Source organism: Odocoileus virginianus, chromosome 10 (assembly GCF_023699985.2).
Source record: "Odocoileus virginianus isolate 20LAN1187 ecotype Illinois chromosome 10, Ovbor_1.2, whole genome shotgun sequence".
Classification (NCBI taxonomy): Eukaryota; Metazoa; Chordata; class Mammalia; order Artiodactyla; family Cervidae; genus Odocoileus; species Odocoileus virginianus.
In genome coordinates, this window is record NC_069683.1 from 3,508,477 (window position 1) to 3,534,338 (window position 25,862).

Sequence of the window (25,862 nt, forward strand, 5' to 3'; positions counted from 1 at the left end):
CTTTATATATTTTCAATGCATGTAAACTTGTATGTGTATATGCTGTATACACACACATAAACACACTCAGAGCAAATATATGACAGAGCAAGCATTATACTAGCTTAGGGGCAGGTCCTGAATTGAAATAAGTTTAAACAGGTATTACAAGGCATAACAATGCTAAGTTTTCAGATAAAAGTGAGAGGGTTGCAATAAAAAGCCATGACTAATTATGCAAAAGAGAAATACTTGTGGAACCCTGCTGTTGCAGCACATGCAATAGTCAACCCAAAATGTATTAAAGACTTAAATGTAATCCTTTATACTGTAAAAACTAGAAGAAAACATAGAGGGAAATATCCCTGATGTTGGCAATGATTTTTTGAATGTGACACCAAAAGCCCAGAAATCAAAAACAAAAATATACAAGTAGACTGTATCAAAATGCTTCTGCACAGCAAAGAAAACTATCATCATAATGAAAAGAGAATGTGTTTGGAAAAATATTTGCAAATCATAGATCTGATAAGGAGTTCATGTCCAAAACATGTAAGGATCTCAAACATCCTAGTAGTAAAAAATATCAAAGAAGTTGATTTAAAAAATGGGCAAAGGACTTGAATAGACAATTTTTTTTTTCTCAAGGAAGACATACAAATGACCAATAGGAATATAAAAATATACTCCACATCACTAGTCATCAGCAAAGTGGAAACTAAAACAAAAATGTGGTATGAACTGATATTTGTTGGAATTGCTGTTGTCAAAAAGACAAAAGATAACAAGTGTAGTCAAAGATGTAGAGAAAAAGGACCTCATACATTTTGGGGAGGGAAAATTGTCATAGGCTTTATCAAACAGGGTTTGGAGGTTTCTCAAGAAACAGAACTACCATATGATTCAGTAATTTCGTTTCTGAATATGTATGCAAAGAAAATGAAATCAGTACACTGGATATTCTAAATGTCCATTGATGAATGAATGGACAAAGAAATTGTGATATATCTATATCTATACCTATAATTTTAGAATGAAGGAATCCTGTGTTTGGCAACAACATGGGTGAATCTCGAGGATACTGTGATCACTGAGCACAATTGTGTCCAAGTCATTGCAACCCCATCAACTGGAGCCCACCAGGCTCCTCTGTCCATGGGATTTCCCAGGCAAGAATACCGCAGCGGGTTGCCATTTCCTCCTTCAGGGATCTTCCCGACCCAGAGAATGAACCCGCATCTCTTGGGTCTCCTGTATTTCTAGTGGATGCTTTATCACTAGTGCCACCTGGTAAGCCGTGGAGGACATTATCCGAAGCAAATAAGCCAGGCATAAAAAGACAAATACTGCATGATCCCACTTATATGTGAACTCTCAAAAAGTCAAATTCATAGAAATAGTGAGCAGAGTGTTCATCAGGGACAGGGAGATGCTGGTCAAAGTGTGTGAAGTTTCACTTATGTAGGATGAAGCAGCTTGAGAAACCCGAAGTGCTGAGTGGTGATCATCGTTAATAATTATATTATATTGGAAACTTGTTAAGAGAGTAGATTTCAGGAGATCTCAACACACACACACACACACACACACACACACACATGATGATGATGTGAAGAGAGACATGTTAATTGGCTTGGATATAGTACTCATTGCACTATATAAATGTGTGTATCAAAACACTGTGTTTTACTTCTTGCATGCGTGCTCAGTCATATCTGACTCAGGGCAAAGATCACCCAGTGTTCTTGGGGGTTTGTGGTTTAGAGAAGAGACAGGGAAATATACAACTGCAAATACATGTAAATTATTCAGCATTATAAATACTACACAGTTAGGATTCTAGATTCTAGACACGTGGAAGGGTACGGATTCTATAAGTAACTAGGGCAGCAGAACCTGGCGAAAGGACAGCACTTCTTGTTTTTGTGTGAATACTTTAAGCACAGTATTATTTTTATACACCACAAGGTGGCAAGATTTCTCCATGAAAAGCGTCTCTCCTTGTTAAGCTGAAGCTAGATTGGGTTTTTTGACTGTACACATATGGACACAAATAATTACATAGAAAAATTAAGACAATCATTGATAAATAGTGAATTAATTGTATTTAATTTGTTTATAGATAGAGAGAAATAATTCTTTTAAATTTCTATTAGAAGGCTATATTAATTCACGTCTGTTACTAAAAAGAGTCAAAATCGCTAGAGTACGTAGAAGGAAAATGAAAACTCCATTCAACCTACCCCTTTATGTTTAACCTGCTTCAGGTTCAACTTACTTTTCAGATAACAATCACCTCCTTCCGTCTTTTTAAATAGACTAATTTTTTTTCAAGGTTAAGTTTAATTTCAGGACAAAATTTATTGGAAAGTACAGAAGATAATTCCTTTTTAACTGATTTTTTTTCCTGTTTATACTTGCCTGCCACAGATAGAGTATTATAATGTTTTTCTTTAGTCACTCAGTCATGTCTGATTTTTTGTGACCCCATAGCAGGGCCTGCCAGGCTCCTCTGTCTATGGGATTTTCCAGGCAAGATTTCTGGTGTGAGTTGCTATTTCCCAGAATGGGTTAATCAGGTGAAGTTCATACCAGTGTTTCTTGTACTATCATTTTAACTGTTAGGAAGGTTTTATTTTTAAAAATAAGAAATTAATAAAAATGGAGATAATAAAACACTCTCATGCAAGAACAAATGCAGAGAGTTAACCATCAACAGTTGCACACTAAAGATGCTTCTAAAGACTTGTTCAGAAGAGAGGAAAATGATTTCTGAGCAAAGTCTTAGAAGAAAGAAGAAACAGTGAGCTTAGAAACTGGCAAACGTGGGAAATAACACATTGGCATAAACAGAGGGAGTTTTAAATATTAATAATATTGTCTATGTTGTGTGTGTTGGTCGCTCAGTGGTGTCTGACTCTTTGTGACCCCATGAACTGTAGCCCACCAAGCTCCTCTGTCCATGGGATTCTCCAGGCAAGATTACTGGAGTGGCTTGTCATGTCCTCCTACAGGCGATCTTCCTGACCCAGGGATCAAACCCACGTCTGTTATGTCTCCTGCATGGCAGGCAGGTTCTTTACTGCTAGAACTACCTGGGAAGCCCTATGTCTATGGGGAAGTGAGAAATTAAAAATATCAGCTAACACTAACACACTATATTTGAGTATTCACTACATTCAGAGTACTCTAAAATTCTTATACTTTATTACTTAGATGTATGTAATTTCAAAAATCACAAAGATAACAATGAAATTTTTTTAAAGTTTAGGGGAATAAATGGACTTTTAAAATCAATCAATCTAAATAAAAATAAAGAAGGTAAAAAGAATTATAGGAAAAATCAATACAAACAGAAATCCCCTGAGAAGGCATAAATAAGTCTAAATGAATTAGTAAGGAAAATAAAAATGGACTGAACATGTCATTAAATTTCAACGATTGTGAATGTGGATCTTATAAATATAAATCAAGCCATTTGATATAATAGACAAGGATGAAAAAGAAATGAAACAATAATGAAATAAATAATCGCATAGAGAAGAATATCATGCATTAATGAAAATGAATTCATAAGTGCTACACTTCTCAACCGAAATTTAAAAAAAAATAATATTGAGGGAAAGAGCTTATAGATTAATTATAGCACAGTAAAATACTGAGGCTTTACTGTTACTGGTGACATATTTAGTGGTTATATGTGTTGGTTGTATAGTCTACATGCCTTTTGTAATATTAAATGTTATTTACACCCCCAAATTGCCTTTAAAGCACAAGTTACAGACACACCACCTCTCTCAGCAAGTCAAAATGCTGCCAGTTTTACTAAATCAAAGCCACATCTCCTTTGCTAGACATTAGAAGGCATTACCATTTTCAACATTAAAAGACAAATTGGTACTAAAACATATTTGGGATTATATAAACTAGAGATGTGAAGAACCAGTGATGGTAACTCCAAACAGGACGCGCAGGACTGCTGTCCCAAACTAAGGGCAAGAGGCACAGGCACTCACACATACAATGATGGAGTGTTGCTCTAATTGGCAGCGATCTTTATATTAATATATAAGAGATTTTTCTTCTATCTCTTTCAGTGACATTTTCCCCCCACAGCTATATTGATATGTAACTGACATATAACATGTAAGTCTAAGGTGCATAATGTGATGATTTGATACCCAAATACATTGTCAAGTATTTATAGTAAGATTAGTTGACACATTCTTCACCTAACTGCCACGTTACCTTTGTTATGGTGAGAACGTTCAAAATCAACTTTTATAGCAACTTTCAAGTACAGGACATAGAAGTGGTAACTGTAGTCGCTATGCTGTACATTAGATCCTCAGAATTCATTCCTCTTACAACTGGAATTTTGTGCCCTGTAACCAACATTTCCTCCCCCCTCTGGTCCCTGGCAACCACTGTTCTACTCAAAAATATTCTTCAGTTCAGTTCAGTTCAGTTCAGTCCCTCAGTCATGCCCGACTCTTGTGACCCCATGAATTGCAGCACACCAGGCCTCCCTGTCCATCTCCAACTCCTGGAGTTTACCCATACTCATGTCCATCAAGTTGGTGATGCCATCCAACCATCAAAACCTCTGTCATCCCCTTCTCCTCCTGCCTATAATACCTCCCCGAATCAGGGTCTTTTCCAATGAGTCAACTCTTCCCATGAGGTGGCCAAAGTATTTGAGTTTCAGCTTCAACATCAGTCCTACCGATGAATACCCAGGACTGATCTCCTTTATGATGGACTGGTTGCATCTCCTTGCAGTCCAAGGGACTCTCAAGAGTCTTCTCCAACACCACAGTTCAAAAGCTTCAATTCTTTGGCACTTAGCTTTCTTCACAGCCCAACTCTCACATCCATACATCGCTACTGGAAAAACCATAGCCTTGACTAGATGGACCTTTGTTGGCAAAGTAATGTCCCTGCTTTTTAATATGCTATCTAGGTTGGTCATAACTTTGCTTCCAAGAAGTAAGCGTCTTTTAATTTCATGGCTGCAATCGCCATGTGCAGTGATTTTGGAGCCCAGAAAAATAAAGTCTGATACTGTTTCCACTGTTTCCTCATCTATTTCCCATGAACTGATAGGACCAGATGCCATGATCTTAGTTTTCTGAATGTTGAGCTTTAAGCCAACTTTTTCACTCTCCTCTTTCACTTTCATCAAGAGGCTCTTTAGTTCCTCTTCACTTTCTTCTATAAGGGTGGTGTCATCTGCATATCTGAGGTGATTGCTATTTCTCCAGGCAATCTTGATTCCAGCTTGTGCTTCCTCCAGCCCAGCGCTTTTCATGATGTACTCTGTTAAATAAGCAGGGTGACAGTATATAGCCTTGACGTACTCCTTAAGGTAAATTATGGTTCTAGACCTGACTTTATCTTTTCCAAAGTCTTAACTGGTGACTAAGATGAATTATTTCAGTTGTAAATCTTTCACAGTTCATTGAAAATATCCAAGGAATTGTTTTAAATACTAATGTTCAAGTTGTTCCCAACTCTCCTGGTCCTCAATGATCCTGCTACTCATTTCCACTCCTGATTTTCTGGAAGAGGATTCTTCTGGAATCTGCAAAGAATCAAGAGATAAAATTCCTAGTGTATTTTTCTGACATACAGGCTTGGATTTCCCTTCCAAGACCCTATAGAAAAATTTGATGAGTTATTTGTTTAGAAAGTCCCATTTATATTAGAATATCCTTTTCTGTGTGTCTGGCCAAGTGGTATTTTGCTTTTGCTACAAATGGGGGATTTATTTTTAAGGGCTGTTGGATTAAGGACCATTCTCATGGGAATCTTAAACACTGGGGACTAAGTTGAATGTACAGGTATTGAGCTTCCCAGTTGAGACCACTTAATTTTTTTTTTTTCCAGGTCTGTCCTTTAGGCACTTTGCACTTCTTTACTCCAAGAGTTGGGGGGCCACCTGTTCTGATATTTAGCTGATCTTGGATTTTGAAAACTTGGCTTTGCATCCTGGATTTTCCATTTACTCTAAGTCTTAGTTTCTCCCCTTACACAATAGACCTAATGACACCAGACATCGCTGCCTCAGTGGTGCTGAAAGAGCGAGTGTGGAATGCACATACATGTATAGGCCTTTTGAACTGTGGAGGGTATTGCATGAAAGGATTATCAGAATTATTCCTGTTAAAAGACATCTCCAAATCTGGGTGCCCCTCTTTCCTTCTTGCCCTGATGCACCTGTTCTCATTGTCACCTACCTGAAGGACTCTTGGGGCCTTACATAGCCAGGATCCTCAACTTGAACTCTTTTCCCATCATGAGAGATATCCACATGCCTCAGTTATTAACATGATTAACTCCCTGCCTCACTTTACTAATGTTGGCAAAATCTTGGCACTGCTGCTGAACAGAGATATGGAGACAAAGTTTTGGAGAAAAGACATAGAGTAACTTTATTTCTTTGCCAGGCAAAGAGGGAACATGGAAGGCTAGCACCTCAAGAACTGTGCCTTCCTCTCAGGGAAATAGGGAGAGGTTTTATAGTCAGGGTTCATGGTCTGGGGTACGTGAAAAGGATCAGAGTGGTGAAAGTCTTGCATTCTTCCTTTCTTCTGCAAAATCTATGGTCAAAGCCAGCATCAGGTGGCTCAGTAACTGTCTAGTGATTCTCAGATTATCTGCCTGTGACCTTTTTGTTTTAAAATACAAGACTGCTATAAGGGAGCACAGGGGGAGAAGAATGCCAGGTGCAGAGTATAATTCATATGGAGTCAGAGAGTAATTAGCTTTGCGAAAGACATGTCTGCCTACAAGTGTTTGTTAGTAGCAACAGCCAAAGAATAACTCAGATTGTTTAACCCTTGCAGACCTGTTTGGCTGTTTTGTGCTTAAGGCTGTTCATTCCTATTTTTGCTGCAACATTAATCCTGTGGTGGTCTTTAGAAGAAAACTCACAAGCATTACCCTATGGTTTTAGATTCACTGAAGAGGGTGAAGCATGATAAATAATGCTGGTCACCACTCACAGTTTCAGTGTAGGTTATTTGTTAAGTACAGTGAGGATTTGGGCAGGCAAATTCCAACTACTACAATGTTTGCCTACTTGGTAGATATTCAGGCAACAGCTTCACCCTCTCTCACTGAATTTCTTCCATGACTCCTCATTCTTTTGGGATAAAATTCAAACTCATTTCAGAGAGCTCTTTTTATGTACTTGAGCTGAATTGCTGAGGGTTTCTACAGAATTCAAATCCTTTCTTCTCCAGGCATTAGATGCCCTGGCAGGGACTCTGGCTGAACAACAAAAAGTTGTTATAAATTCATCTTTTATTGCCTCCTCTTCTTATATTTGTTAATCTCCAGTATTAAATGGTTGTATTCATCTTTTACCTAGCTGGATGGGCAAGGTGGTAGGCTGTATGTCACATGAATTTTTAAAGCATGAACTTTGAGACATTTGGCCTGTGCCCATTGCCTGGCTCTGTTACCCATTAACCTAGTGAATGTGGGCAAGTTACTGAACCTCTTAGAAACTTTGGAATTTGGGATTTGTGGGCTTAAGGATTCTATCATCCATTGAATTATATAATCCATGTTTACTGAAGCACTCAAGATATTTGAATCTTTTATCTGAATAACCATCAAGTAGGCAGACACTGTAGTAATTGCAATTTGATTGGCCAAATCCTCAGTGTACTTCATCAATAATCTACACTGAAGCTGCAAATGGTGACCAGCATTACCTACCATGCTTCACCCTCATCAGCTGTCCCACTGCATCTTGATTGCTGGCTGATGTTGCACCAAGAGTCAGAGCTTGCCAAGAGGGAAGTAATGCTCTCAATCTGAATAGGAATGAGGTCCACAGTTCCCTTCCAATGGCCATACTTGGGTTTCTCAAAGTGGTCTTTTGTTTGACTGTCTCTTTTAAAGCCAAATTAATTCTACTTCTCTTTCATGAGCTCCAAACTGTCCACCTTCATATCTATCGCCTTAGTTCATGCCTTTGCTCCTTTAGCTCAGGATCACAAGAACAACTTCCTAATTGACCTCCCATTAGCTATTCTCATCTTCCACAAATCCTATCTTTCTTAAAGACACTTCTGGTGATGCATTTTATCTCAGTGAATTCCTTCCATGACTCTTCATTGTTTCAGGATAAAGTTCAAACTCCTTGGCTCAGCACACAAGACTCTTCACAATTTGCCCACTAGACCCTGAGGATCTAGCAGTGAATAAGAAGATAAGTTCTTGGCCCATTACAAGTGGACATCCCTGTAGGGGAGACAGATCAAATACAGTGTTATTAATAAAAACTTTAAGGGTATGTTAAAGAGTACCCAGACCCATAGGTACAGGATAATCCACCTAGTCATGAAAACTACTAGAATATCAGAGGTAGGTGAAAACTTAAATATCATTTTAACTCCCTCATTTAATTTATTACATGAGAGGTTCAAGGCACGGAGGCCAAAGTCCAGTAGACATTATTGCCAGTGGTTTATTTTTTCTGGAAGACAACACAGACTCCTTCTTAGAGTGTTAATTATCATTATTTCTATTTTTCTTTTTTATTAACATTTGAATGTTATTTGAGATGTAAAATCGGTATTCTTGCTGTATTTTTGAAAGAATTCTTATATTCTTATATATTTTGAAATATTTATGGATGAAATGATATAATATCTAGGAATTGATTGAAAATAATCAAGGCAGGAAATGGAAAGGCCTACAGAAAACAAGACTGGTTATGAGTTGAGCATTAGGGAAGTTGAGTGACACTTACATGGAAGTTCATTTTGGAAGCCTTTTGCTATTGCCTGTGGAAAGTTTTCCACAATGAAAAGTTAAAAAAAAAAAAAAAAGAGTATGACAATCCTTTGGTAAAAGTTCTCTGGGTTCCATACCAGTTCCTGGGATTCTTCCCAGGAGACATCACCCTGTATGTCTTTCAATGAGTCTACAGAAAGCTCTACAGACTCCCTTGAAAAGGAGGCCATGTCTACTCTACTGGATTCATGTCCAAGAGGCATGGAAAAAATCAAACAAACCAACCCCTGGAGGTAAAACTGGAAAAGGACCAGAGGATGAAGGAGGAATCCCAAAGATGATGCTGGTCCTTGCTTTGCTGTCCGACTATCATTTTAGTGCCGGCTCCTAAGCAGTAAGTACCTGGCTAATCAGTACTCACGGGCGGTGGGGAGGCCCTTCTCCAGCAGACATTCTGGATGTAGTACTACCTCTGTTGCCTACTATCTGTGTGACCTTGAGCAAGTTACTTCTCTGTGCCTCTCTTTCCTCTCCTATAAAATGGGGATGCGAGTATCAATTTGGTGAGGATTTTGTGTTTATGCCTGGCATAAAGTAAGTGCTAAATAAATGTCAGCTGGCATTAATATTATTGCCTGAGCTTACCAATAATCAAAGTGCACGTGAGAGTAAAGAGCAGCTGTGAAAATGCAGCTCGCCGCCCTGTCCTGACCACCTGCAGCACAGTAACCAACACAAAGGCTCTGCCTGCTGCTGCCGTGGCCGTGACATACGCTGGAGTCCCCAGGTTGGAGGGAAGGACTGTGCTTCAGGGTGGGGAACAGACAGTTTCTCCCCACTGTGGGCCCACCAGGACCTCTCCTCCAAACCCCCCGGGGAGCCGGGCCTCACTGGGTGTGTGCTCACCAGCAGCCCACCATAGGCAGTGGGCTTCCTCGTATGGGAGGTGGTCCTGCCCATAGACCCAGCACCAACCTCAGCTGGACAGGTTTCTCAGGGCTGAAGAAAGTGATGGAGGAGCACTGGGGACGACCTGGAAGACACTCGTTCACTTTCACCTCGGCCACGGGCAGCGACAGGTTCTCAGCCAGGTGGCTGGGGCCTGGGGGAGGCCCTTCTCCTGCAGGAAACCGTCTGGGGCCACGGACAGCGGGTGGAATGTCTCGCAGTCACCTGCCAAGATATGCTTCCAGACTCGCCCTTGGTTGTCTCGGCCTGTTCTTCCGCCACCTTTTCCTTCTCTTTATCGCGGCGCGCCTCAGGCCGGGGCTTCTCCAGCAGCTTCTCCAGGACCAGTGAGAGGGAGCCTGGTGGGCCTCCGGTCCTGGCTGTGCACCGTGACCTCAGGCGGCTTCTCTTCGCCCCGCCTCCTGGGGACGGAACCCCGAACCCTCCGATGTTGGCAAGTTCTGCGCAGGCGCTGCCTCCCGCCCCTCCCCTCGGTGTGTCCGACGTCACTCTGGTGTGTTAAGTATCTTTCTATTAAATCTATTTTAGTCTTGTTAGTAAAGCTGTCCGCTCTTCGAGGGCGGATCCACAGTCCACGTGCCTGCAGCGCACCGTGGCCGATACAAGGTTCTCCATGGTTGCATGTTGGCTTCTCTGAAGCGAGACTGGGAAGTCCTCCAGGTTCTACTCCCTTGGACAGGGCTGGGGCTAAGGAGCCCACGCTCGTTCTGCTTGTTGCTCCAGGCCAACGAATCCGGAGACGAGTTGTTGGAACAAGGCATAAAGGCTCTGGTCAGAAAGCTAGCTGACAGAGAAATGGCAGCCTCGCCTGTCAGAGAGCCAGCCTCCATTTGTCAGAATGTGGGCGCCTTTGTTTATAGAAGGGGGCGGGGCTTACTCTGGCAGAAACCAATGGCTGAGGGGGCCACTAACGGTCGCTGGTCGTCAGTTACTCACTAACGGCCTCCTGCCTGGGGGAGGGGTTTACTGGCGCTGCCAACGGTGGAGCAGGGCTGCCCCAGCTTGTGCCCGCCTCCTGGCCTCCGCGCCCAGAGCAGAGAAGTGCCAGCGCAGAAAGCGGCCAGTCAGAAGTACCAGCCGATCCGGCAGACGTCCTCCAGCTCTCAGTGGAGCAAGTCGCGCAGGCGGGAGAGGCGGCACTGGCCGCGTAGAGACAGCGGAGGTGCAGTCAACTGGGATCCCCGTCTGAGGCGGCGGGCGCCAGGGGCTCACCCCACAGTCAGCCTGTGACCTCCAGGGTGGCCGCGGATGGGCAGCGGGGGCAGCTGGCCTGCCTGGTGGCAAGGGGGGCTGCAGGCGGAGAGGTGCAGGGGAGCGGCCTCGGCCTCAGCGGAGAGGCGTAGGACCGTGCAATGGAGGCAAAGGCCCATCACGTCTCAGGTTCGGAATACGGCGGCCACCACTACACTGGTGGCTTTTTCCCTCAGAAATTCCAGCCAGGCCTGGACCTTGTACCCTCTGCAGGACCGCTCCGAGATGTGTTTGGTGGCTTGAAGAGAGGGGGAGGAAAAAAAAAAAAAGCAGCCCTTGAAAAACAGGTTTTTACTGAACAGGCCCTCAAGACAACTCTGGTGCTAGAGCTATAACAAAACCGCTGCTCTCAAGGAGCTGATGTTATTTTCCCGTTCTCCTTAAATTTTATGAAGAGCAAGAATATATTCTTATTCATTTGCCAGGTTTCTGTGTTAAAACATATCCCAATGATATGAGATAGCAAATGATTCCAGATGATGTTGAACACCGTGAAGGAAATAATAGAGGTTAGTGCTTAGGGAATGACAAACTCTCGTAGGGAGGGAACAAGGATTTCGTGCATCGGTTTGATTAGATAGAAGGGGGGTGAGATAATAAATAGGTACCCATCGTGCAAATATCTGGGAGATCCAGATAGCTAGGATATCGAGTTCAAAGCTCTTGGTGAGGGGAAGAAGAGGGTAAACAATGAGAACAGTTAGAAAGCTGATACAGTAGCTCATGAAAGCTGAGCAGCGCCAGGCAAAGTACTGAACTCTCTAACATGTATCGCCTTTTTGTAAGCCCAAATAATTCCTTGTATTTCAATTGATTACCTATAAATAAGAGGTAATCTCTAGAAAGTAAGGAGCAAGCTCATGATCAGAGAGTAAGTGAGGAATAGATATATAACTATTAAGAGAATCCAAATCTAGGGCTGAAAACTCCACATCGTGGTTTAGGGCAGCGTTAACTTTCTCATCTCTTCAGCTCTGTCTGTTCCTTCCCCCCAGAAACATGTGTCAGAATACAAATTCAGTTTGTGTGAGTCAGCATTTGAGTCTGTTCCACTGTGACATAGACCCAAGTCACCCTTGTGCAGCCTTTTTCAATTGACTGAGCAAAAGGTTCCGAGTTGCAGGCTTTAACAATTCCTTTCACTGAGGAGTGTTATTATTACTTTTTAATCTGGAATGTGAAGTAAAGTGGGCTTTAAGAAGCATCAATACGAACAAAGCTAGTGGAGGTGATGGAATCCCAGTTGAGCTATTTCAAATCCTGTAAGATGATGCTGTGAAAGTGCTGCACTCAATATGTCAGCAAATTTGGAAAACTCAACAGTGGCCACAGGACTGGAAAAGTTCAGTTTTCATTCCAGTCCCCAAAAAGGGCAATGCCAAAGAATGCTCAGACTACCACACAATTGCACTCATCTCACAGGCTAGTAAAGTAATGCTCAAAATTCTCCAAGCCAGGCTTCAGCGATACGTGAACTGTGAACTTCCAGATATTCAGGTTGGTTTTAGAAAAGGCAGGGGAACCAGAGATCAAATTGCCAGCATCCGTTGGATCATTGAAAAAGCAAGAGAGTTCCAGAAAAACATCTATTTCTGCTTTATTGACTATGCCAAAGCCTTTGACTGTGTGGATCTCAATAAACTGTGAAAAACTCTGAAAGAGATGGGAATACCAGACCACCTGACCTGCCTCTTGAGAAAACTGTATGCAGGTCAGGAAGCAACAGTTAGAACTGGACATGGAAAAGCAGACTGGTTCCAAATAGGAAAAGGAGTTCGTCAAGACTGTATATTGTCACCTGCTTATTTAACTTATATGCAGAGTACGTCATGAGAAATGCTGGGCTGGAGGAAGCACAAGCTGGAATCAAGATTGCTGGGAGAAATATCAATAATCTCAGATATGCAGATGACTTCACCCTTATGGCAGAAAGTGAAGAAGAACTAAAGAGCCTCTTGATGAAAGTGAAAGAGGAAAGTGAAAAAGTTGACTTAAAGCTCAACAGTCAGAAAACTAAGATCTAGGCATCCGGTCCCATCACCTCATGGGAAATAGATGGGGAAACAGTGGAAGACTTTATTTTGGGGGGCTCCCAAATCACTGCAGATGGTGATTGCAGTCGTGAAATTAAAAGACATTTACTCCTTGGAAGGAAAGTTATGACCAACCTAGACGCCATACTAAAAAGCAGAGACATTACTTTGCCAACAAATGTCCGTCTAGTCGAAGTTCTGGTTTTTCCAGTGGTCATGTATGGATGTGAGAGTTGGACTACAAAGAAAGCTGAGCACAAAAGAATTGATGCTTTTGAACTGTGGTGTTGGAGAAGACTCTTGAGAGTCCCTTGGACTGCAAGGAGATGAGTCCTGGTTGTTCATTGGAGGGACTGATGCTGAAGCTGAAGTTCCAATACTTTGGCCACCTTATGCGAAAAGCTGACTCATGTGAAAAGACCCTGATGCTGGGAAAGACTGAGGGCAGGAAGAGAAGTGGATGACAGAGGATGAGATGGCTGGATGGCAACACCGTCTCGATGGACATGGGTTTGTGTAGACTCCGGGTATTGGTAATGGACAGGGAGTCCTGGTGTGCTGTGGTTCATGAGGTCACAAGAGTCAGACACGACTGAGTGACTGAACTGAACTGAATCTCCATATGGAACAGAGAGCATCAGGATTACAGCTGGATTCTAGGTAGCAATTACAAGGAGTTTTGGAGTGCTTGTTAAGAATGATTAATTATTCTTTAAAACATTATTGAATACCTGGTCAATGCCAAACATTGGACTGTGCCTGGTGATAAAATGGTAACAACATACAGGGTGGTCACTACCCTCATGGAGTTTTCAGTTTTCAGTGGTTGCACAGGAAGAAATAAATTGTATAAGTGAGGCACACAGGACACAGAGCTCATGAAGGGAGATTTAACCTAGTCAGTTAAATCTGGGAGGATTTCCCGGAGAAAACTTCTTGTACAAATAACAGAAAATACTTCTATTATTTTTTATTGAAGTATCATTGATTCACAATATTATTTTTAGTTTCAGGTGTATATCATGATGCTCCAGCATTTTTACAGTTTATACCCTACTAAAATTATTACCAGATAATGGCTATAATTCCCTGTGCTCTATAATTTATCCTTGTTGCTTATCTAGAAAATTAGTTTTGAATGCCCCTGAATAGTCAAGGCAAAATACAGTGAAGAAATGTAGTTGAAGTAACATTGAGGGAAAAACTGGGACACTATTCCACCGTCATTCAGGCCTCCTGCTGTGTTCTTTGAACAGACGCTTATTCCTGCCTTAGGGCCTTTGCACTTGGCTGGTGCCGATGCTCCCTCGCTCCTTCGAATCTGATTGCAGACTCTTTCATATTCTTCTTTTCCATGACCCTCCTTATTTTGATTAGTCCCTGCTTATCACTCTCAAAACACCCTTTTGTTTTCTTCAGATGTGATGATTTTGGATTTTCTTCCATTTATTTATTTATTTATTTATTTTTTATACTAGATTGTAAGCTTCAAGAACCTGGGCTCCTCGGTCTCTGGGTCACATTAACTGGTCCAAGTCTGACACATGATAAGCACTCAAAAAATATTGAAGTGCTCAATAAATAATGAAGGATAAATGTTTGCACAAGAAGGTTTGTACTGAATTAATTTATTTTGCACGATATTAACCATGTTATATTCCCTTAAATTCCAATAAAACTCCCTTAAAGGTGAAGCTGCTACACAATTCTTTATTGAAGATGAGAAATGAACTTTGTTATTTGCATAATCTGAGGTTTAGTTTTAAAAATAAGCCCCTGGAAATTTACTTTGAAGCACGTAAAAAGGATAGATTAATGGATAGACAGGTAGATGGATATATATATAAAATAAAACAAGTTTACTAAAATGTAACTTCAAAATTTTGATTATGGCTAAACAGATGTTCACTGGTAAATTCTTTCAACACAACTGTCTTTATGCAAATTTTCATAAATAAATGTGGGCAAAAAATGTACCTGAGTATATTCCTCCTCTGAGTAAAGTTTAATCTATATTTTGTGTCCTTCAGGTCGATGATTAGCAGGAGAATAGTCAAGAAAACCCTTTACAGTATATTGTTTAACCAACAAATGATAGATTTGGTATGACTTCCACTAGAGAGTTGTGCACTCACATGGTTAATTGGAAGCTGGGAAAACTGGAGCCCATGGCTCACTATTCCTTTGGCTTGAGATCTGGCTGCTGGTTCCAGGGGACTGAGTAAAGTCAGAAGTGGAAGGTGGCTCCCAGGTGTTACGTGTTGTAATAAGAGAAATCATGGTCTCACTTGTGACTCATAATCCTCTCATCAAATGAAATGTGCCCTCTTCACCTTTGAGATGGTTCAGTGTCTTTCTGTCCTGTGAATCTGTTTGACCTCGAAATTGCTCTTGATTTTGATGGTCCAGGATGTGAGGAACCCTGATTACATTAATAACAACCAGCATCTGAATGAGTGTTCCTGGCTTATGAAAGTATTCTAATTGCCGTACTTTAATTGGTTGTCCCAGCAATGCTATGTTGCAAATAAGCCAGGTAATATTATGTATCCACCTATTTTACAGATCGAGGCAATGTGTGAGAGACATGGCCAATTTCATAGCAGGCTACTGAGGAGCTGAAATTAGGACTGAGATTCCTGATTTCTAATTCAATCAGTCACCCTTATCTAATGCTCGACTGAAAATGTAGGCAATTTTTACTACCAGATTTTATCAAAAGGAGGGAGACTTTCAAGGAAATAGAGTATCAGAGAAAAGCCACAGGGAAAGTGAACTTTTCCCAGGTTGAATTCATGCTATGTTATCCCAAAATCTCGAATCCAATTCTCTGTTCTGTTCTTATGCTTTTTGCAGTGTCTGTCCCTTGCTGAAAGGTTAAATCTCTGCTTGATTCTCTCCCAGTGAATTCTTCTGAGTTGAATAATACTATTTAAGGATTGGGGAGTAGAGACTAGCTAACAGGCATTCTTACTATGCTGCTGCTGTGCCTGTCATGTTCCTTGTATCCTCCCCTCCCCAGGTGGCTGTTCTTAGTGAGGTGGAACGATAACTACTTTCATGCTTATTCCATCAGCTCCTGGGAAACTATTAGTTCAAATGTGCCCACTGCTCATGACTTGTAATGCAACTTAATTCCCCTTTACTTTTGGTTTCTTGAATGTTAATGATTGTTGACTGCAGAGTCAGACATCCCTGGGTCTGAGACTATACTCAACTTACCTGTGCCATCAGGCAAGTTGCTTGGTCTCCCTTAAGCCTCATGTTTTTATCTATAAAATGAGATTAATTATAAAACTTGCCATTTCTAACTGTTGTGAGGACTAAATGGAATAATACTTATGAAGGGTGCAACTCAGTATTTACAGCTTAGGAGATGCTCATAACTATTGCTAAGAATTTTAATAATTCAGTTAGAATATAGAAATGCTGCTTACAAGTTTGATAAAATTCATCTTACTATCTAATTAGAAGGAATTACATTTACAGCATTTTGCCAACAAAGGTCTGTATAGTTAAAGCTTTGGTTTTTCCAGTAGTTATGTACAGATGTGAGATTTGGACCATTAAGAAGACTGAGCACCAAAGAATTGATGCTTTTCCATTGTAATGGAGAAGACTGTCAAGAGTCCCTTGGATAGCATGGAGATTAAACTAGTAAAGCCTAAAAGAAATCAACCCTGAATATACACTGGAAGGACTGATGCTGAAGCTGAAACTTCAGGATTTGGCCACCTATTTTGAAGAGCTGACTCATTGGAAAAGACCCTGATGCTACGAGAGACTGAAGAGAAGTGAGGGACAGAGGATGAGATGGTTTGATGGCATCCCTGACTCAATGGACATGAGTTTGAGCAAACCCTGAGAGACAGCGAAAGACCAGGAAGCCTGCCATGCTGCAGTTCATTGGGTCACAAAGAGTTCAACACCGCTTAGCTACTGAACAACAGCAACATTTACACACAGCTTTTTCTTCCTGCCTCCTCCCTCCCTCCCTCCCTCCCTTCCTTCCTCCTTTAGACTGAAAGAAAGACACAGCATGCGAGCTGTGAGTTGTTGGGGCAAAATGAGGACTCCAGCCTGGGAGACAGCATTTCTGATAGCTCTTAGAAACTGCTCCAAAGAGGAACTGCTGCCTGACTTACAGTTTTGTTCTTTTATCTCTGAAAACATTTCAGTGTCTTGTTAGGGGATAAGGTAAGTGTCATATATGATTTTAGTGAAGGGGGAACCTGCAGTCATGCACACATTTTGGCAGATGTTTGCTGCTAGCCATGAGGAGCAGATTCACAACGAGTTTTTCTGAATATGAACAGATGTATTAACTAGGCTCATAAAATCTTCTCCTGAAAATATCTAACTATCTGAATACCTGTCCTGCCAGTTTTTCCAAGAGCCCAGAGTGCCTCAGTCCTGTTCTCCACTCTAACTTTCTTTCAGAGGGTATTGAATGTCAGCAGCTGCAGCAGCACTTGATTTATTCCTTGTAGAGGTAGCTGTCAAGTGCCAATTTGTAGTTGACACTTCCTTCTTTCCCTCTTTCCTTTCTCCCCTCCAGCTCCCTCCCTCCCTGCCTGCCTTCCTTCTGCATGTCTTCATTGAGTGTCTCTATCATGTCAGGCAGTCTCTACTCTTATGGATATTGCAGGTTACAGTGGAAGACTAAGGGATCACACAGATGGATGTGAAAATATACCTCTAGTAATTACTACAGAGTATATCACAAGGAGGCCTTGAATTAATGGGGAGGCTTCCCTGAAATCTTTACCAAGCAAAGGGCTCACGGCTTGAAGCACGTAGAAAGCAATACTATGGCACCAGCTTTTGAGAAGTGTGTTATTTTGAGGCCAACTGGCAAGGAGACATGGGAAGGGCTCAAATCTGTGTCTTTGATCTGGGGTTTGGTCAAACATTATGAGTTGTGGATGATGTATTAGTTGGCAGAAATGTTGGTGGAGCAGGCATCAATTAGTGGGCTTTGGGACTTGTCCATTTATGATAAGATATGGTTGAAGCTTCAACATGGAATCTTCTAGGATGGAGAAGCCTTCACTTCTGAAAAGGATTCTGGCATTCAAGTTCCAGACATGTCCTGATGCTTTGGTTCCCTGGAGGTGGTACGGAGACCTAGTTTTGGGTGTTATTTGAGGTCAAACATTCTTCCCTGTGCCTACTTTGGCTGCCTGGCACTGAAGCTGAGGGAGGAAGTGGTACAAGGTGGGGCAGGGTTCTTGGAGGAAGGCCAGTGCTGGTAGGCTGTTGGCAATCACCAGGTTGCAGATTGCAACTTTATTCCAAGAGCAATGGGAATCCACTGAAGAATTTCAGGTAGGACTGTAACATAACTCTCATGAGTCATTTAGTTTAAATGGATGTCTGCCCAATTAAGCCCTCTTTATTCATGTGGCCAGTGAGCAGAGGGCAGACATGATCCACAGGATTGATCATCTGAATTCTAACGCCATGCTCAGTGATCTGGGAAGTTGTGAAAGTAATAGACCTTGAGTGTCCTCCTCTGGGAAGCTTATTGAACAAGCTGTTAAAAATTCAACTGAGTAAATCTGAAGACTTCATTGGCTTTATTCAATGACTTCTGAATCAAGCAATATCCCAGTTAGTAAGCAGAAAGGAATTTTCAGGGGTTGTGCAAAAGGAATGTTTTTATAGGAAGAAAGGAGGGGCAAGGAAGCCATCAGCAAATTATATTTAGGGCAGACACCTTATTTTTTGGGGGGAGGGAGGAATTACAAGGGTTTTATCATGCAGATACACACACACACATGCACACACACACTTTCTCTGGGCCAGGAGCAGGAATGGGGCAGGAGTAAAACACAACAGATTACCACCACATTGCCTACCCAAAAATTCCAGACTAGTTGATTAAGATAACATTTCTGAGGAAGGCTGTAACTGCAATTATGTCAGGTATTGAAGAGGTTTGGTATCATGGACTTTAGCACAAGGGACACTTTTGGGGCCTGTGGTTTTCTCTTTAGCACCTGCACATCTGCATTATATTTCTGGATGCGTGCAGTAAGCCTCCTTCCAGAGGGCTCCGGACTTCTTCAGGGCCCTGCAAGAGGAGCAGACAAAATCATGAGTAGGTGAGGCTCAGGTCAAAGGAGCTACTTCATGGAACATTTGCTCTTTTACTTAATACTTTACAACATTGTCATTTTCAGCTCTATCTGAAAGACCTCTTTCTATCTCATCCGGGGGAGGGAGTCAAATACACTGACTTATGGTTTAGAAGGTGAGTTCACATTTTCTATATGGAGGAGACTGATATTTTACGCTTTTCAGTACTCCAAATCTTCACTTTCCTTTTCTCCAGTATTAAAAGAAAAAGCTCTGCTGAATCTCTGTAAGATAAACCGTATGACTATAAACCAACTCATCTTATATCCACATACCTCTCCTACTTTATAAAGTGAAACATTTTTCTAGGCTCTGGTGATACAGCAGTGAATAAGAGTGATGAGAGTCTTGTCCACCTGGAGTTCCTGGTCTGCACTGGGAGATACATATTACCCAATATGATATTTAATTATGATTGTGATAAAAGTCAGACATGAAGAGAAGCAAGCATGTGACAGGTTTAGTCTTGGGGACAAGGGAGGACTGAGATGAAGAAAAGACCTTTCAGGTGAGCTTTGGAGAGTGAATGGAACTTGAGAAGGTGACAGGAGGGAGGAGGCAGGTTTGAAGGTTATACTAGGTAGAAGAAAATGTGACCAAGGATGCGTCATGGGCAAGGGGCAGGGAGTTCTGTAGCAACTGAAGGGAGGGCAGATATCTGGAGGGCAGGAAAGGAGGAGGGCAGTGGTTGAAACTGAAGATGGATTACTGCTCAGGGATCAGATTTGACCAGGTCTAGCCTTGATAGCTTATTTATTCATATTAACAATTTTTTTTTTTACCTAATCTGAAGATAAAAAAAATATTCAACCAAGGTTTTGGCTGTTAATTTGATGAGCACAGGATTCTCTAGGTAACTGTGCATGCTTTAGGATGAGTATGGATTCTCAGTTCCTATAGAAAGAGTCACCCTTGCCTATCCCACCAGACCCAGCAAGCATCTTAGTTTTCAACCCTGAACCAGATGAACGGAGAGTCCCTCCTACTGGTTAAGTTCTAAATCATGTCAAGGCTTTGTGGGTGATACAAAGACAAATAATACAGAACCCTGGTTTATAAGAAGCTTGTAATTTAGTAGGGCACTAAGATATTTTCACTAAGAAGTACCTAGAAGGTAGCAAGTAAATGGTAGGAATGACTGCTATCATTTCTCTGTTAGTGTTGTTCCTTATAGAGCCTCCTGTCCATGCTGGGCACATGAATGTTTCTTAATAAATAGCTCTTGACTGAATGATTCATAAAGCAGTGAAGAGTCTGGGGACCAGCAGTGAAGGGAAATGAGAGCTGTGGGTTATGGGACTGTTATTACCTGACAATATCTCCAAATGCCTTCAACATGGGCTTATTCACATACGGCAGTCCATGCTTGGCACACAGTGACTTCACCAGAGGTGCCACCTTGTGATAATTATGGCGTGGCATTGTGGGAAACAGACTAGAGAAACAGAGGAGATATACAACTTTTCAGACCTAAGGAGAAACCCAAAGTTCCCTTTCTCCTTTTACAAAATAAAATGGTATCAGCCACAGAGACACAATACTTTTGTTCTGGGAAGTTGGAAAACTTGCTGGCAGACTCATCTTATCCCTTCAGTTCAGTTCAGTTCAGTCGCTCAGTCATGTCTGGGTCTTTCTGACCCCATGGACAGCAGCAGTGAACTACCTGTTTCCTCTCTGTAACTGATCCATTGGTAAAGTATTTCCAGATACCGTTTAGAAATTGCAGCAGGGACTCCACTTCACTAGTTATTTTGTAAACTTGGCTCCAAAGACACAGATAAGCAAACTTTTGAATTATAATATAGTTAAGTTTGAACACAAGTTGGTTACCCAAGTGTCCTGATTTTTCTTAGGTTTTGCCAACAAAGCAAATGCAAAGAAATCACCAAGTCCTAAGCCCATAGGAATCTGGAAACTGAGTCACTGATACTTTTCCAAGATTTCATTCCATTTACTCACAATAGTGACACTTCCTTCATTTCTTTCTTCCCTTATCTATCATTGTTGTTAATTGAAAAATAGCATCCTTTAGAGAGCCCTGGTTCATTTTTTTCCCTTAAGATGGTGAGTCTTCTGCTTCACTCTGTACTATATGGAGGGCAGTTATTAGTGACAGCCCTTGCCCTTTATCATGAACTGTTTCTCTTACTCACTGGTGCTCAATTTGGAAGTTCAAGTGCCCAGTGAACCAGTCATTGAAAAATGACTGTTCAACATTACAGGTGGCCAGGACCTGCAAAGAAAAAGCTTACATTAGATGTAAATGAGCCCATGACAAACAAGAGATTTAGTTACTCTTTTATTTATCCATCATTCAACAAGTGCTGATTGAGTATGCATTTTGTGTAACAAACCATGAGGGATAGAAATAAGTCCCAGGTCTCAGGGACCTTACAACTATAAAGGAAATAAGACCTTTTGCTAAGAAGTATCGATAAGGCAATAGACATGAAGAAGTGAATAGGATCTGAGAGGACTGAGTCACTATCAGCCTTCAAAATCAGAAGACTAAGGTGTCATGAGTAAGGACTTTGGCAGATGGAAGTGGGATTGTAGGACTCTGGTAGAAATTATACGAGTTTGAATGTTATTACCACAGAATAGACTTAAAGGACTTCTAAATGAGGAATAAAGCATACAAGGGCTTTAATCAAGGGTTTTGTGCCTAGAGATACATTTATTAATATATGCAAGTAGCTTCCTTTTTAATCTAATGTATTTTATTTTATTCAAAGACAGACTGAGAAGAAGTTCATAAGATTCTCCAGACTACTTAGAATGCATATGAATGTGACTTTTATTCAGTGCCTTTCTAAGATTTAATTCTTGTTAGGGTTGTTGCCATTTTTCATGTTATTTTTGCAGTTGTTCTATGTCAGGGTTCCTTGAAGTGTACTTTAGAGCACCTTGGGGTTCAAGATCAAAATGATCCCCATAATACTTCTGAGACAGTACTTGCCTTTTTCATTCTCGTTCATGCATGCTTATAGCATGGGTGTTTCCAGAGGCTATTAAACATGGGATGATGTCATCACTCTGATGTTAACCTTTATTGGCTTTATCTTGTTTTTTTAAAATTAATTAATATATATTTTTAAACTCTCAGTTTCAGTTTCAAATACAGTAAGTATCAGTGGATATAACCTCCACAAAAGAAAGCTCTTTCATGTTCTCAATAAGTTTTAAGAGTGGTTTCTTGATCAAAACAATTGAGAACCACTACTGTGTGGAGTGTCCACTGAATTTGGAAACGAGGATGGAGAAGGAAGCAGTATGATGACTGGATTCTCCAGTTAATCACAACACAGCCAGTGTCAGGCTTAGGGGGCAATGGTATTCTGCACGGGTCACAAGTCTTTTAATGGTTAACAGCATTCTTGCCGAGAATGCTGAGTTTCCTCTCCGGGCCACACTATCTATACAATGAAATGAGGGGGATTCCAGGTTCTCCACTCTGTTATTCTAGGAGTGTGAGATTCGTTGAAAGATTGTATCATGTTGAGGCAGGTTTAGTAAACCTTGCTTGTAAAGTGCCTGCACAGTAAATGTTTTAATTCTTCATCACAGCTACACAGTTCTGCTGTTTTAGAATGAAAGTTATCAGAGAATATGTAACGTATAAGTGTGGCTGTGTTCCAATAGAACTACAAAAACACAGACTGGACTAGGTTGGCCCTTGGACTATAGTTTATTAAGCCTTGGTTAAGAGCAAAGGTTCTGAAATCAAACTGCCGAGGTTTAAAACCTGCTTCTAGGGATTTCCCACTGGTCTACTGGTTAAGACTGTGTGCTTAACACAGGTTTGATTCCTGGTAGGAGAACTAAGACCCTGTATGCCACACAGTGTGGCCAAATAAGTAAATAAAACTTGCTTCTACCACTTATTAGCTGTGTGATCTTACCCAAGTTATAGAACTTCTTCATACCTCAATTTTATCATTTGTGAAGTGGGAATACTCTGAGCATGTAGCTACACCTCATGCAAAACAGTTGACAATGCCTGGCCCCTGCAAGCCCCCAATAAATATTATCTGAGGTAAGCAGATGGTAATCAGGATGCTTTGGTGGATGCTTTCCCAAGAACAGCATTATTACCTGAGTGCTGAACCAGTCCTGGTTCTCCTCGTTGCTCATTTTCATTGGTATGTGGCTCATCTGGGTAACATATGTAACCCAGGGACTTTCAAGAAACCTTTAAGAGAATAAAAGGAAGATATGATCATTCCTTGGGGAGTTTCAGTTCCAGTCACTGGGCTTGCATAACCACTGACAGATCTGGCAGAGCATTAGAGGAAAGGGCAGTGACTCAAAGGTTCCAATAAAGTGGTGGTTATTTGTTTTTCATCTTTGCAGACCTTTTATATCTAAAGATGACACACTAGGTATCAGTCACACTCCCTGTCTTGCAGCCTACTGTACCAGAGCAGTGTCCCCAGTATTTTCTGTCGGCATTGGTGCAAGGCTCAGAAGATCCTAGATAACTGAAGGTCAGGCTTCCCTGGTGGCTCAGTGGTCAAGATTCCATCTGCCAATGCAGGAGATCCAGGTTTGATTCCTGGGTTGGGAAGATCCCCTGGACAAAGAAATGGCAACCGATTCCAGTATTCTTGCCTGTGAAACCCCCAGAGCAGAGGAGCCTAGCAGGCTACAGTCCATGGTGTCACAAAAGAGTCAGACATGACTTCGCGACTAAAGCAACAACAAATTGAGGATATATGCAATGTGATTAACAGCTTGGATGTTGTCATCAGATAGGTACAACTGGGTACAAGTTGTGATTTGGCACTGCCACTGGCCCTTATTAGCTCTTGAGTAAGTGATTTCATTTCTCTGAACTAGTTCTTACCAGAAAAGTAAAATTGATACCATCTACATTGCCTTGTTGTGAATTTTTGATTACATCAAGTAAGATAATGCATATAAAGTGAGTGAAGTCGCTCAGTCGTGCCTGACTCTTTGCGACCCCGTGGACTAGCCCCCCCAGCTCCTGCATCCATGGAATTTTCCAGGCAAGAATACTGGAGCGGGTTGCCCTTTCCTTCTCTGGGGGATCTTCCCGACCGAGGGATCGAACCCTGGTCCCCCACAATGCAGGCGGGCTCGCTGCTGTCTGAGCCACCAGGGACGCCCACAGTGCGAAGCCTTCAGCAAACGTCCTGACGCAGAGGAGCCGCCGCTGCCGCTGTGAGAGTGACGCGGCGGGACGCCCACAGTGCGAAGCCTTCAGCAAACGGCCTGACGCGGAGGAGCCGCCGCTGCAGCTGTGAGAGTGACACGGCGGGACGTCCATAGTGCGAAGCCTTCAGCAAACGGCCTGACGCGGAGGAGCCGCCGCTGCAGCTGTGAGAGTGACGCGGCGGGACGTCCATAGTGCGAAGCCTTCAGCAAACGGCCTGACGCGGAGGAGCCGCCGCTGCCGCTGTGAGAGTGACGCGGCGGGACGTCCATAGTGCGAAGCCTTCAGCAAACGGCCTGACGCGGAGGAGCCGCCGCTGCCGCTGTGAGAGTGACGCGGGGGACGCCCACAGTGCGAAGCCTTCAGTAAAAGGCCTGACGCGGAGGAGCCGCCGCTGCCGCTGTGAGAGTGACGCGAGGGGACGCCCACAGTGCGAAGCCTTCAGGAAACGGCCTGACGCGGAGGAGCCGCCGCTGCCGCTGTGAGAGTGACGCGAGGGGACGCCCACAGTGCGAAGCCTTCAGGAAACGGCCTGACATAGAGGAGCCGCCGCTGCCGCTGTGAGAGTGACGCGGCGGGACGTCCACAGTGCGAAGCCTTCAGCAAACGGCCTGACGCGGAGGAGCCGCCGCTGCCGCTGTGAGAGTGACGCGGCGGGACGCCCACAGTGCGAAGCCTTCAGCAAACGGCCTGACGCGGAGGAGCCGCCGCTGCCGCTGTGAGAGTGACGCGGCGGGACGTCCACAGTGCGAAGCCTTCAGCAAACGGCCTGACGCGGAGGAGCCGCCGCTGCCGCTGTGAGAGTGACGCGGCGGGACGCCCACAGTGCGAAGCCTTCAGCAAACGGCCTGACGCGGAGGAGCCGCCGCTGCCGCTGTGAGAGTGACGCGAGGGGACGCCCACAGTGCGAAGCCTTCAGCAAACGTCCTGACGCGGAGGAGCCGCCGCTGCCGCTGTGAGAGTGACGCGGGGGGACGCCCACAGTGCGAAGCCTTCAGCAAACGGCCTGACGCGGAGGAGCCGCCGCTGCCGCTGTGAGAGTGACGCGGGGGGACGCCCACAGTGCGAAGCCTTCAGCAAACGGCCTGACGCGGAGGAGCCGCCGCTGCCGCTGTGAGAGTGACGCGGCGGGACGCCCACAGTGCGAAGCCTTCAGCAAACGGCCTGACGCGGGGGAGCCGCCGCTGCCGCTGTGAGAGTGACGCGGCGGGACGCCCACAGTGCGAAGCCTTCAGCAAACGGCCTGACGCAGAGGAGCCGCCGCTGCTGGTATGAGGAGTGACGCGGGGCCGCTGCTGGTATGAGGAGTGACGCGGGGGGACGCCCACAGTGTGAAGCCTTCAGCAAACGGCCTGACAAAGAGGAGCCGCCGCTGCTGCGATGAGGAGCGATGCGGTGAGCAGGGAGGGATGCATCACGAGGTGAACAGGGTGATTCAGTTTAAAGTGCTTTTGATGTAGGGAAATCTCTAGTAGTAAAATAACTTTTTAAAAAAACTGGGCTATTATCTTTGGTAAGAATTATAATATGTCCAGCTGGATTACAGTTTGAAGGACTTGGTG

General features: G+C 43.0%; 2 protein-coding genes and 1 long non-coding RNA gene across 7 annotated transcripts in view; 1 reads left to right on the top strand and 2 right to left on the bottom strand.

Annotated features, from left to right (window-relative positions):
- Positions 1 to 2,149: 2,149 nt before the first annotated feature.
- Positions 2,150 to 10,552, bottom strand: LOC139037061 (uncharacterized). The gene is made up of 3 exons (XR_011489847.1): positions 9,706 to 10,552; positions 7,708 to 8,235; positions 2,150 to 5,563 (listed from the first exon to the last, which is right to left on the bottom strand). It is a non-coding gene; the product is annotated as an uncharacterized lncRNA (long non-coding RNA).
- A 7,987-nt stretch (positions 10,553 to 18,539) lies between these two features.
- LOC110122474 (fatty acid desaturase 2-like protein FADS2B) overlaps positions 18,540 to 25,862 on the bottom strand; it is a 53,309-nt gene continuing 45,986 nt past the window's right edge. Inside the window, exons 9-12 of one of the 2 annotated variants that reach the window (XM_070472931.1) lie at positions 23,220 to 23,316; positions 21,278 to 21,357; positions 20,434 to 20,559; positions 18,540 to 19,059 (exon numbers count right to left, since the gene is read on the bottom strand). In XM_070472931.1, the coding sequence (XP_070329032.1) occupies positions 18,999 to 19,059; positions 20,434 to 20,559; positions 21,278 to 21,357; positions 23,220 to 23,316 (364 nt within the window). In that variant the 3' untranslated portion in view covers positions 18,540 to 18,998. The remainder of the gene's footprint in view (positions 19,060 to 20,433; positions 20,560 to 21,277; positions 21,358 to 23,219; positions 23,317 to 25,862) is intronic. The other variant, XM_070472932.1, reaches the window with a different exon arrangement.
- Positions 24,419 to 25,862, top strand: part of LOC110144557 (olfactory receptor 5J3-like) — a 141,163-nt gene continuing 139,719 nt past the window's right edge. The window contains exon 1 of one of the 4 annotated variants that reach the window (XR_011489848.1): positions 24,419 to 25,695. The gene's annotated coding sequence lies outside the window, so the exon portion shown is untranslated. The remainder of the gene's footprint in view (positions 25,696 to 25,862) is intronic. The other 3 variants (XM_070472933.1, XR_011489850.1, XR_011489849.1) reach the window with 3 other exon arrangements.